This window comes from Apteryx rowi, unplaced genomic scaffold (genome assembly GCF_003343035.1).
Source record: "Apteryx rowi isolate R43461 unplaced genomic scaffold, aptRow1 scaffold_151, whole genome shotgun sequence".
NCBI lineage: Eukaryota > Metazoa > Chordata > Aves > Apterygiformes > Apterygidae > Apteryx > Apteryx rowi.
The window spans coordinates 186080-200294 of NW_020447764.1; the positions used below are offsets into that span (position 1 = coordinate 186080).

At 36.8% G+C, this 14215-nt stretch overlaps 1 protein-coding gene across 4 annotated transcripts in view; it reads right to left on the bottom strand.

Annotated features, from left to right (window-relative positions):
- Nucleotides 1–816: 816 nt before the first annotated feature.
- The window catches only part of PIK3CG (phosphatidylinositol-4,5-bisphosphate 3-kinase catalytic subunit gamma), a 32062-nt gene continuing 18663 nt past the window's right edge, over nucleotides 817–14215 (bottom strand). For 3 of the 4 annotated variants that reach the window (XM_026059013.1, XM_026059014.1, XM_026059012.1), the window contains exons 7-11: nucleotides 13910–14000; nucleotides 9351–9481; nucleotides 8632–8743; nucleotides 6523–6680; nucleotides 817–1291 (exon numbers count right to left, since the gene is read on the bottom strand). In XM_026059013.1, coding sequence (XP_025914798.1) covers nucleotides 1010–1291; nucleotides 6523–6680; nucleotides 8632–8743; nucleotides 9351–9481; nucleotides 13910–14000 — 774 coding nt within the window. In that variant the 3' untranslated portion in view covers nucleotides 817–1009. The remainder of the gene's footprint in view (nucleotides 1292–6522; nucleotides 6681–8631; nucleotides 8744–9350; nucleotides 9482–13909; nucleotides 14001–14215) is intronic. The other variant, XM_026059015.1, reaches the window with a different exon arrangement.

Sequence of the window (14215 nt, forward strand, 5' to 3'; positions counted from 1 at the left end):
TAGTATAGTCTCTTAAACAATTTAAAAATAAATAGCAAAATATACACAATTTCAAAGATTACATTTAATTCCTGATAGGTATATCCTGAAAATATATCACCAAAGAATAAATAACCTTTGGGTTTCTTGAATATTTGGTAAAATGTCAATTACTCTTATATAAGGAGTTTTCTCTGAGGAAAAAGGACGTACCATTGCTTTTTCTACAAAGCTTTCACTATACAGGTGTAAATGCAGTAACTTTATGGTAAGAATATAACCTGTAATATAATATGGATATTCCCCATTAAAAACTACAGTATAAAACTTTCAAAATTAAACCTTAAGAATGAGAGGTTCAAACCTGAGGAACTTCCAGGTAACCATGAAGTTCTGCTAGAGAGACAGTCAAGCGCAGCTGCGCACGTCAGGAGGCTACAAAAATGGTAACATAATTTCCTCTAGCAGTGGAGTCAGAGCTGTTTTCTACCGATAACATTATGAAATATCAGAAAGAACAAAGTGTTAAGAAAGGGACAAAAGGGAAGGATGTGTGCTACTTGAGAGTAAGCCTTCCTGAAAAAGAAAAAAAATTTCCTACAGGGATTTCAATGTGACCATAAATTTTAAGTAGACTCTTCTCCACTTGAAGGGCTTGACCCTCATGAGCGATTAAGACAATGTCACAGGGAATCTCTATTTCAATTTGGAGGTTATCATTTTACTCAAGCTCCTCCTTCATATTTATCTGAAATTATTACTAAAGAAAAAAGAAAACTGCAGGCCACATAAGCAAAGCAACTAGTTAACAGAATCCAGCAATTTTCNAAAAAAAAAAAAAAAAAAAAACCTTAACTGCAGGAAGATCTTCTGGAGGGATGAGCAAAATTTCATGCCTTTTTAGAAGATCCATTTCAGCTGCTAGCAAAGTAAAGGCAATTTTGACTGCTCATTTATTAGGAATGCATAAATAATAACATATAGATTCACTAAGTCCCTATTCACACCTATAGTTAATTTACATAAAACATTAAGCAGAATGCTTTTCTACTCCTTGTTTGATTCCAAGCACAAGATGCAAAAACCAGTTAAATTGCACAGTCCAGCCCTTATCTCTGCAAACCTCTATCTGATCAAGAAAATGCTTTTTAGCATCTTCTTCGCTCTTCCCTACTGTCAGTGCATCCCGAATATATTCAATATCTTCTTTGCTGGTTAATTGGGGCATTCCAGTCATTAGCATCATGGAGAACAGGATGATCAGCAGATTTGTGTGATGTCGAAGAGCTAAATAAGCCTTCACACATACGTCCTGTAAGAGAGAAGGAATGTTTCTGTTAATTGATGAGGTGAACTGAAAGGGATGGTTTTAGGAAGTTCATAGGAACTTAGGTATGAACTACTCTTACTAACCAACCATATAAAATTACCAATATACGTCAGAGAGAGGAAGATCCAATTGAACTGTTCATTTGAGCAGAAACATTAAGCTGACTTCTGCATCCGTTGCTCATTATTACTCCATTCATTAACACACCTTGGGGCATGAAGTACTGTTTTGGGGTAAAAACTAAAGGCTCTTTTAAATAATATTATATGAATTATTAAAGCATAAAACCTTGGCTTCACAAAAATTTCAAATTCATTTCCCTGTCATATAATCTCTTTCTGTGACTGTTAAAGAGACAGCAATAATTCGTCGTCTTCCTTTATGATTGGTATATTCCCATTTGAAGACACTGGGACAGCAAGTGATACTGAAAAGAGCAGCACCTCCAGGGGGACTGTTTCTTCATTTTCTTTATATATACATCTATAAACTTTGCAGGGGTGATGGCTTGTTTAATGGAGAAGATTTTTCAGGCTTGGCCTTCTCAGAAATTTTATCTAGTTCTATTTTTAAGGCATGCTGCCTCACTGTAGGACTGCGATGTTTATGTACTGTCATTTTGGATTCAATGGGTTATTGTTTTTGTTATTGCTTTATCACTTCCATTTATAAGTAATTTGTGCTTAACAACATAAACTTTAGAAGAATGAAATTTCTACAGCTTGAAAAAGCCTATGATGCCTTTTAAAAGAATATTTAATGGTAAGTGACTAATACATAAACTGAAATCATCATTTATTATATTAAATTTGTTAGTCATTTGCTTTTAGAAATAACATTTTAAGGGAAACAACACAATGAAGAAATGAATTGAACATTAGAATGTTAAATTGGGCCTGTAATGCAGTAATGTAAACAGATGAAAAATATTTCCAAGAAAGTTGTTGCTATTAAAACCAAAACTAAGCAATGTTGACTTTCACCCAATTAAATATTCAGATTAAGCTTTCCAAAAATTTACATGAATTCATTTAAAAATTCTTAATTCTTAAGAAGTTTCTTAAAATTCTTAAGAATTCTTAAGAAATTCTTAAGAAATACAATCTTTTTTATATAAAATTCCACCAAATCTCATTAGCGCTGGACAGCTATGTTTATTTTTGACGAGCTGTGTGTTATTTTTCTTCCTTAATAACAGTAAGAATTGCACAAATAATCTTAATATCTATCACTGTTCACATCAGCAATATCAGGACAACCAGACAAATTAGGAAGAATCTACAGGAGCAAGATGGTATGTTGAAAATCTGTCTATAGGGTTTCTTTTCCCCCCTCTGTTGCTGGGCCTTTATATCTTTCACTCTAAGTTTCCAAATAAATCTTGTCCTAAAATAAGACTACACTTACCAAATCTAACGTTAGTTTAGCTCTGGCAAAGCAGAAGATGAACTGCAATGGTCAAAGCACAACTTACAATAGAAAACACCTTCATCTTTTCATAGGGATTACTTTCTCTCCGTAACACCCGAGAAAAAGAAATTCTGCTATGTATATCAACTTCAAACAGCAAAATCTTGTCACAAAAGTTAGTGTGTGTTTTGTTCCTCTTGAAAGAGATGAAAGCTCTTTATAGTTATATCAAAGAAGGTTTTACTTTTCTCTGTGGATGATATACCTCACTGCTGCTGGTGTCTGAGACAGAAGAACAATCACGCAGCCAAGAAGCTGGCATGCCTGCCTCTCAAAAGCAGTCTAAGGACTCAAAAGAGTTTAAAAATCTGCATCTACTTGTTACAGTTATTTATTCACGCAGCAACAGAACAGAATTCTGAATTAATGCCTTCCAAGAAAACTCGTTTTTACACTTCTGAGAGAGGCAGAGAGAACCAAAAATAATGCATACATATGCGTCAAGGGTATGTAGATGTTTACCACGGGATTAAGAAGCAAACTGCTAACTAATCCAAGGTCACAGGCAAAATGAGGGGAGCTGAGGAGAACTCAAAATCCCCCTGTGTTATAGGCAACAGAGAATAATTGCTTATTTTGATATCCGGAAACTGTCATAAGTATTAGTCTCCTAAAGGTCAGGCATTTTTATAATAGAAACTGTCCAAGTTCACTTACATAGGCCATGTCTTCCCAACACAGTATGCTACAGAAAGTATTTTTCAGTGATGAACTTTACGCCCTTCTTTCTGTCACCTTCCTTTGAGAGTCATATACATGGGCTTTTGTAAACAAATGGTACAACCACAGGAAATTATTTGATTAGTACTGAAAATACAGATCTCTGTATTATCAAGTCAGCACAGCAAAGTAATGAAAAATTAACGAATAAAATAAAATAAAATAAATAAAATGAATTCAAAATTCAGTGGAAACATTAGCAAAGAAAAAATTTAGGTTAACTAATAATGACTAGGTGTACAAAGCTCAAAAGACTAAGAAGATGTAACACGAGACTCTCTCAAAGGTTTCTACAAATGAGAAGTAAAAATGTTGCATGTATATACTGGTAAAAGGGTTGCATGGATTCCAGCCAAAGGCTAGAAAGAAAATATCATCACATTTGACACATAAAAACAAGAGAATTCTGGAAACTACTACAGCAGCTGTAAAATTCACTGATGGGACAGACTAAGTCATGCTCCGCTTAAATAAAATTTTGCAATTAGGACAGAGGGCCATCAAATACTGCTTTCTATTAAATATTTCTGTAATTCATTAATAGCCTTTGGCATCTGAATTTCATTAAACCATCACAAGGAAAACAAACAAAAAGGGAAGCAAAATTCAGACTAAGAGCTAATAGAAATGAACTTTATTGCTAGATTAAGAACAGTTGCCATGCCCCTGACAGTTTTAAAAGTTCACTAATAAGTAACTATATTGCAATGGTCTTTAATCAAAGTTACTTGTGTAGCTAGTTTCCTCTGACACATGCAATACATTTTATGACTATAACATCTGTATGGACTGTATCCAATAGGTGACAGAGAAATAAAACCAAACAAAACCATAGATATTTTAAAATAGTAAAAACACCAGAGCATGTAAAAACAAAGGATTCCTCTAAAGTACAGTATATTTTAACACAGCTGAAGTACAAATTAATGATAGATGCTCTTAAAATTAATGACAGATAAATGATGAGACTTTTCCATTAATACTTGAATGAGTCAGCAGACACAATGAATGAAACCCTCATTACTAGAAAACATGATAAAATTAGCCAGTTAAAAAGTAAAACTATCATTTTGCTTATTTTTGCACTCCGACCATATAAACAAAACATATTTTTTACAGCAAAATATGTGATGCATATCTTGCTCAGTGTTACTACTTTAATTGTATGGATGCATTTTACTTTTAACTTTCTTTTTATTGGTCTTTGAGACAGCCTTTTAATGTACTATCAGAATAGCAGTTTATAAACAGTACCTACTGCAGCAGAACTGTAAATTAACTTGAACTTTTTCAGTCGTTATTACTGTTGTCTGGACCAGGTTACACACCATGGTCATGGATCGAAAAAGTAAAGCGCATCATCATTTTTAATCTGGTTAATAGCACTAGTGGAAATGATGCTTGCACTATCACACCATTCCTAAAAAGTCATGAGTGGGATGGGAGCAGCATTTACTTTGGGAATTTATACCAGAGTGATAAAATTTTGTATTCAGTCAAACTCAGCACTTGCTGCTATATTATGAAGGCATAGCTTATTGGAGAGAGGCTAAGACCAAGATTTCCTCCTATTGCTTTTGGTATTTGGGCTGTGAAGTAAAGGTCAGATATTCTCTAAAAAGCTTGATGATCCATGTCTACTAACACAACTTTACCTCACTGAAGACATGAAGAAGTTACTAGTCTTCCAGTCCTCTATTAGCACACTTTCATGTTTTTGGATATTTTCTGCTTCCAGACTGGAGGTCTTCTGTGAAATGACATATCCTAGTTTTGGTGTTTCAGCCTCCCACTTGCACATGGCTTACAGCAGTAGCAACAGCCATCCTGCCTGCACATGGTACAGCTCACAAGCTTCTTTAAAACAGGGGCTTTGCATTCCTGTTTTCTGCAGCAAAAAACACCTTACTTTTGATTTGTTTGAGCTACAAAGCCCCTTCACAACATTAGCATTGTGATAAAGCTGCTCCTTGTACAAAATAAAGACTCAAAAATAGCAGCTGGTTGTTTACATAATTTCAGAAGTTTGGGTTTGAGGATGGCAATTGCCTCATTATTTTCTGTATGATCACGTGTATGTTCAGAGATACATATGTTCAAAGGGATGTATTCACTATTCAACAATAAAAACCTTAACTAGGTACTTAGATTAGAAAACCAGACTACTTACGAGGACAGAAAGATTAGTTGATCTGGAGGGAGTCCAGAACATCTGAATTAGGACTCTGCTCTGACTCAGTCTAGAGGAGACTTTTTCTTTTGATAATACAGGGAACTTACTTTCTAAATCAGGTGCAAATTTAAAGCCCCTAAAGATGAGCACAGGAACACCACCCCAGACCTCTGCCCAGCCATACTCTCAGCCATTCCATTAAACATAGTAAACAGCATTTTGCTTTGTTCCCCAACCCCCTACACAATCTTGCAAAAACACAACTATTTTTGAGGGACTCACTTTCAAGTAGAAATTACAGTAGAATAGATTTTTAACACCATTCTTTTCTTTCAGAGGATAAATCCATCTGCATCACAAAACCCAAATCTGACATAGTAGGATAACTGCAAATTTCTATTCAGATGCAGTAGGCTGAGCTCCAGAAAAAGAGGGCAGGATCAGGAAAGAACAACACTGGCATAGTCATCTGTGGAATGCCTAACACCTGCTCATACTACACAGAAGACTCTGGTCAAGGCTGTTAGTCTAACTTCTCAGGTACTGAAGCCCTCTACAAAGCATTTTTCAATCAAAACAAGAAACAAAGAAAGGACTGCCCATCTGGTCTGCTGCTAGCTGAACCTTTTGAAGTGGTTTTGTGGATGTTTGAATTCTAGTTTCCGTAATGTTACAGATAATTTTTGCTCTTAGCTGGGTCCAAAATATCTCAGCATTGTATTATGATTCAGTGAAATTCTATTAACATAATCCCCAGGAGCCTAGACCTTTGAAAACTAAGGCACTAATGTTCATCTTGGAGGGTAAAAACACTGCTTAATTGATTTACAGTTAAATATTAACTCTTTACCTGAAATTTATGGAAATGGAGACTTGTCTTCTTTCCAGAAGTCCCCATGACAAACAGAAAATCTGGAGTCAGCACAAAAGGAACTCTTTCTTTATTAATTCCAAGGAAGCTTTTATAATTCCCAAGAATATGTCCAAAATCAATATGAAAAAGGTTACCTTGATAAAGAGGAAGAGAAGTCAAGGTTAGGCTGAAATAAAATAAACTTGCAGTAACACTTATTTGTATTTACAATACTACCAACAAACTGTTTTTGTTATATGTACTCAGTCTTTAGTTTAGCAAAAAAGGCTATTTGCTTTTTTACATATATAATTCTGTTTCCCTGGCAAAGTTACTTTTCATTTATCTTTGTCAGCCTTTAATAAGCTGGCAGAATTGCTGTATTTTCTAAACATACACAAACAACTTTTCAAAAATCAAGCAAGTAAACCTTGTACATCTGATCCATAACAATGCAGATCCCAGCACATCAGTATATGGAAAAAGCTTGTGGATTATGTTACAAACTCCCTTGGGATTCTGGCACTATCCTGCTCCTTGGACGCAGGTCAGTCACTAGAACATGCTTCTTTCTCACAAATCTGCATTACCAATTTATAAAGCATCTTGTACGTGCAGAATAAGTTTGTGCTGTCACCCTTTGGATAACCTGGAGAGTGTAGTAGGGCATTAGGTCCCAAGAAAGTGACAAAAAATCCCATTTTAAGGATCACTACACTTACAGGAATGGAGTGCCCTGTTGCTCTCCAAATTACTTTACTACTTTCATTGGCAGACAAAATGCAAGGGTATAAGACTATGTTTATTTAAGAACACAGATTTGCAATAATGGAAAATGTATACTAAAAGATAAAACATCAAATGATATAAGCATATACTTCATAGTGATTCTTAGATGAAACATTCTGAAATGTTCCAGAATTTCAGACAGTTTCTGAGTCCTCACAACCTACCCCAGAGCTGACACACTCTGCACAGTTGCATCCCTCTTTCTTCTATTGTTCAAGACAGCCCCTGTTGAAGACACTGTGGCTAACCTGCTCCTGCTCATGACAGAATGACCTTTCTTTTTCTCTCTCCCTTCCTCCTGACCTGTCCCTCATTCTCTGAAAAAGGGCACTGACATTATATGACGTAGTATATATAGTACTATATTCAGTAACGTTGAAATTAAATCATTTTTTTGTCTTCTTTTCCTCAAGGACTTCTGGTGAGCCTTTGTACTGCAGTCTTCGATCAGCTCATTTCTGCCTTCAGGCTACTTTCTTCTCTCCAGCCTTCTAAGGACAACTGGTAAAACTTTAACTCTCACATGATTAATATTAAGTATACAGTCTTCTAACTAAGCCCAAAAGTATTTTCTGTCTCTTAGCATTATGTAAACACTAATTATGAAGTATCAAGATCAAGAAACTGGAAGTGAATATCTCAGACTAAATATAACTCCACATGTACTGCTCATTCTTGGTCCTTTTTGGGGATTCCGCAGAAGAATAAAATTAGGGATAAAACAATGTGCAGCCAAGGAAATAACTCCTGAAGTTTATAATACAAAAAAATTAGGTTCTTTCACGAGGTTTTGCACCATCCCACAGACTTTAGTGGCAAAACACTACACCTCTAGGATTTTCTATAAGGGTGTATAAAACATTAACGTTCCTTGGAAATGAAAACATTCCAGTAACATCTAAATTCTGACATCAGATACAAGTCCACTGAACACAGAGCCACATCCATACTCCGGACAGGTGCATAGCTGTCATTAAACCTGGCTTTTACCGTTTTTAGCTTTTAGATCTTATATCTAGGTGAAAAACAAGTTTTACATTCCACATAACTTACTTTGTAACAAACTTGCCCTTAGAAAAGAATCACCTTATTAATGATAAATATTTAGAGCCTATTTGAAGGCCAAAAGGGGTGACAGTAGGTTTCAATGCCACAGGAGGGCTTGAACTTCTAAATAAGGCTGACAGAATTAGATTGTGTCCCTTCATTCATTGTGGAATTCATTATTTGTTAAATTAAAACATATACCTAGTGAAGTACAGCCAACCCCTACTTGTTCTATGTAATTCTTAAAAAGAGAAAGAAGAAAAAACTCACCTGTTTCTGTAATCATAATGTTGTCATTGTGTCTGTCTCCTATTCCAAGTACAAAGGTTGCCACACAGTAACCAGCACAAGAATAAACAAATCTTTCCACAGCTGCCTGAAACTAAAAAAAAAAAAAATCTTAGCGATGTTAAATGCTTCAGTGCTAAAAACTAACACTCCTTCAGTTATTCTCAGTCAGATGTCTTTCTGTCGACATGTATCAATCAAAAGTTAGACAACTCTCTTATATAATACACTTACACAAAAGAGATTAAGATCACTACCCCGCATCACACTCAATATGCTGCAACAGCAGGCTCTATCTTTTAACACAGATACAGTAAGCATACAGTTATCCACACTTTTATAAGGAAAAAGCAGGAAGAAAGCTTTAGTAGCAAAGAAGTTGTGTGTACCCAAGCCTGCACTTATATCCTCTACGCCCCACTGTCTTTCATTTCTCCTAGATGTCCTTTCAATCTGCTCCCCATGTATCACTTGTAAATACCACTGACCAAGGAGTCATTTTTAAAGCATCTTGTTACTCAGGAGCCTGACTGCCAGCTGGATGCAGAAGGCACTTTCGCGGAAACTCACAGCTGGATACAGGGAAAAAGAATGGGTTTTTCAAACTCCTCTAAGTAACTCAAACACAAACTTATGGGCTCTGTGCTCCTAAATTACTTGGGTGCATTTGAAAATCCTACTTAAGAATTCAAACAACTCACCTTTTCTTCAATCACACATCTTTCCTTGAGCCACTGGTTTAGTATTTCATCCTTAAATGCACCAGTGTTGCCAACTGTGCTCTGTTGAATTTTGGCAATTGTTGTAGCATCTTTCACAATTTCGATCATTCCTACAGAAAACAAGGGAGAAATAACAATTTATATTAATATTAAAGTATTTCAAAAATATGCAAAATTACATTTAAAACAGTGTTTTTTTTAAATCAACTGCACAATTTCATAGGTTGAGAGCAGATATTTATTTTGCAAGTAACAGCAGTTCGTGTTCATTCCCAGTTGAAGCCAGCCAGAGTTCATAACTAGCTTGGCAATCCTGAACTCTTCCCTGAGAATATAAAACTTTTTAAAATGAAAAGAATCACATGATGAGGTGGGAACTGCTGTATGAGGCTTTTCCTGAGTACAGGAACTAGCTTTCCTGTTCTGATCCCTTCCACGAGCCCAGGTACCATTCACATTTCCAGCAGCTTCTCTCCAACTTCATATATCTGGCTGCAGGAGGACTGAGGAGCTGAAGAGAAGCCGCAGCATTACAGTACCCTGGCAACCCAGGTGTTGCCAGAGCTGTGGCAGAGGAGCAGAGCTGGAGGTACACAGTGAGGTGTACCAACAGGATTGTTGGTGGAAAGCTCTGGCTTTTGGGACCTGGAGGTCGGTAAGAGTCAGTACGAACACACTGTTCTTCATCAGGAGAGAAATGCAATCAAATAACCAGCCCATTCCCACTGTGCAAGGGACAGTGAACAGTAGGCAAGCGTGAAAGTCCCTAAACTGAACAGATCTTCACAGAGGCAACTCAGCACCTCACAGCAACATGGTGCAGAAACAAGGACTAGTACTGTTCTTGCTAACAAGGCATGCAATGAAGAAGTTGGAGAGAGAAAGCAGAAACAGAAGCTGTAGCACAACTCTTCTCTGCAGACAGACTAGCAAATGCAGACTGCCCTTGTGCTGGGCATGCCACTGTGAGGAAAGGTCAGTTTTCAGACAGATTGATTTGGGAACTGGAAATATTATGTTTTCTTTCTCAGGAGTAAGTTCAACAGGGTCTTCTAGTAAAAGCCCTAGCTCAAAGAAAAGCATGCAAGCAAAAATATCCCTTCCTCCTGAAAGGGATTCAAACCAGTTTCTGATCTGGATTTGTCTCCCTACCTGAAACTGACGAATTTCTACCTATTCACATTCTTACCCTTTAGCATTTACTGTATTTTCTGCAATGTTTCCAAGAACAGAAGGACAAAGTAGTAATCTTTTCCTGGCCTTCACCCACAGCTAATTTATCCCCTGGAGGTATTTCTCCTGTCTTGAAAGTGATGAGGTTTTGTTTATAATAAAATTATTGTGGAAATATGACTGCCAAACAACAACAAATTTAAAAGCTCTGCATTTTGGTCTGTGCTTGTCAAGCTGCTGTTCTCCTCAGAGCAAGTTCCAGATCACATTTCAGCTATTAAAAACACTTCCCTTGCCTGTGCTCATGAATCTCCCTCTACCGGCGAAGAGCTGCTCAATTCCAGGGGAATGGAGCTATTGCAGGAGGCATCTTCTGCTTCTCTTTGCATTTAAAGTTCTCCCAACATAGCTATGTTCATTAGCAGTGTGAAAAATCCATAGATTTTAAAGCAGATGCTAACAAAAACCCTGTACCGTTCATTCTCCAGTGCAGTGTCAGAAGAGTGGTATAAAAGTGCCAAAAGAGCGGTATAAAACCTATACGAAATGTTGTACATCTTATTCTGCCCAAGAAAATACTTTAAAGGTATCATGGTAAAAAGTTATTTGCTGGAACTAACAGTATAGTTCTACTGAAAACCCTTTTGAAATACAGATATGCCTCTCGGTAGGTACGGTCAGTCCTAGAGAAGGCTTCAGTAACTGCGACAGAAGATCTCACCTGGGCTGTATTCAATGGGGAGGAAGTGCTGGAGATCTGTGGTACTAAAGCAGGTGACTTTTACATTATGTGCCAGCTTGAACTTTTTAAATTTGGCAGCGATACTATACAGTAAGCAGTGGTAATCACCTCATGGAGACAGGAATATATACGGCCATGTCAGAGGGAGCAAAAATAGGGCACAATCTTTTATCCATGATACATGGAAGAAAAAATCTTCCTACTCAGGTCTATTTGGCAGCAACAGTGGAGAGTACAGATGTTTCCAAAGCTGCAAAACTGCATTGAATAAAAATGTCTTCAACAAATTGGGAAAGATCTGCACAGGAGGGGATGCCAGCCAGGTACTGGGAAATCTGGAAGACATCTGGCTGTCTCTCTATGCTCAGTGCAGAATGGGGTACTGTCCTTGTGTCACTACCCTGGCTCAGAAACTGCCCCAAGTTTCATGGAAAATATTAAGTGGGAAGGAAGAACAAACCTGGATGAGGACGACATATGAATATTGTGGAAGAACATTTGCATGCCACTGCTCTTTGGTTTTGTTCCAAACAAGCTTAGGCTCTACATCAAAGGGTCCCACATTGAGTATTACTAATTAAGGCTGCAGGTATTCTCAGCAAACTGAACAGGAACCGTTATGCGATTAACCATGCCCCTACTGTGGTGCTGAAGGGAAGCTTAATTCTTAGATCTCCCACATGCATATAGGAAAATAAACAATTATTTCCTTGAAATAAAAGAATGGGGAGTCTATTAAGAATTCATGAAAGAATAATGAAGTTTGTAAGTTGAATTTAAGAATATTATAATCACTGGCACAATTCCTTCACCTTCCTCTATTATTTTAATGCTTTAGACTGCTTTAAGATGATTTCTACAAAATTAAATTAAATTCTAAAATCTCTCTAAAAGCTTAGGTTTGTTATAATATACCTAAAAGAAGAGGTAACCCTCCCCTGCTCTCCTTATATTTACAGTTAAAGTGCAATTAGTATTTTGATATATCACGTTCCATTTCCTTTATTATTAGAATTTGATCAATACTATTTAATTTGAAAGCACTTATATTAGGAAAAAGAATCACAGAATCACAAAATGGTTGAGGTTGGAAGGGACCTCTGGAGATCACCTAGTCCAAACCCTCTGCTCAAGCAGGGTCACCCTGAGCACGTTGCACAGGATCCCATCCAGGCGGCTTCTGAATATCTCCAGAGAAGGAGACTCCACCACCTCTCTGGGCAACCTGTKCCAGYGCTCTGTCAYCCTCACMGTGAARAAGTWTTTYCTCATGTTCAGATGGAACTGCCTGTGTTTCAGTTTGTGCCTGTTGCCTTGCATCCTGTCGCGAGAAAACTCTTTTTTGTCATACTGTGTAGTGTTTTATCAGTGAATTTGGGTTTTCTGCATTGCTGAGAAATCTTGAAGCCAAAAGAATGAATGATAAAAATTTTATGTGGCAATGTATTTTAGAGAGGAAGTATGTTACAGATATATATTAAAAAGAGTCCTTAATTTTACTGGGACTCAGTTCATTGTTCTTCTATACATAAAGCCAAATATATTGCAGAAAAAAAGAGAGAACTAAAAAACTGGTGAGCATGGGAGATCTGTGGCAGTATTTATTTTAATCATTGTTTTATCAATCCATGCAGTTACTATCACACTGCCTGCTACACAGGTGACAGGACTTAACAAACTTGCTAATTTTTACACATGTTCAAGCTTTGGGTAAATTGCAGATCTGTACTTGCAAACCTGTCTCATTAAGACACTGGTTTATAAGAGCCAAAGCATTTTTTCAGCACAATAGCTTAATAGCTCTGGGGATGGCCCATTTTTGTAAACCTAGGAGGCTTTCCTCCAGCCAGTTGTTCAAGAACTGGTCAGCATAATTGACTCTACTGTCAATTCTGCATTATCTAGATACTAGGAAACTGGGATAACGTAGACACAATGTGAATGTGCATAATATATGAAGAATCAGTTTGGAGCCATCAGGATGTACGAATTGGATATCAGTTTGGCTTTAACAGATCTAAACTGATTCCTCCATACCTGATCAGGTTGCTCTACACATCATCACACTGCTCTCCAGGAAGCTTTTTAAGCAACTCTTTGATCTCTCTCACCATGAAGTCTGGAAAATTGATCATTTGTGCTGCAGGAACTATGCCCACTGAGGAATATTGCCCGCACATGTGTTGAGTAGTGCAGTTGCTTCTACATAGTTTGGTAGTATGGAGTATGAAGTTCTGGTCAGAAAAAACCATAAATGTTTTGCTATTTTAACCCTTTTTTCTATTTTATTCTTATCAATACATTAAAATATATTTTGAATAAGTAATTTGCTTTCACCAAATTTTCATACCAAATATTGTTATTAAAGGTAAATTTATTGCAAGACCAACTGTTTGGATCCTGCTCAGGAACCACTGTCAGTTTAGTTAATCTAACAATAAGAGGACACCCATTCAGAAGGGCAGAAAACACTGCCAAGACACTACTGAAGACTGCTCACCAAAGGCTTGAGAAGTGGCCATTCATCTCGGGACCACAGTCTATACTGGAATAGTTCTCCTATACACAACTTCTGTAACTATGGTATTCTGAGTTTCTAATTGCATTAAGTGTGATCTCATACCTATTTTGTTTCCAGTAGAAATACAACCATATGGTAACAAACAAAGGTCCAAAGATTCTGCTTCCCAGATGGATTCCATAATTCGAAGAATCTAGTTGTAAAAACAAATATATACACTTTAAGTTATTTCAAGTTGTTTGTGCATTAATTATTATTATTCACACAAATAACCCTACCTAGATTTCTGAGATGAAGCTAAACTTACTTGTCTATTTTACAGATTAAGAAAGAAACACAGAAAGTGTGCAGCCATTCTATATTATCAGTTAGAGAACCAGGGTTTATATTTCCTCATCTGTCCTGTGT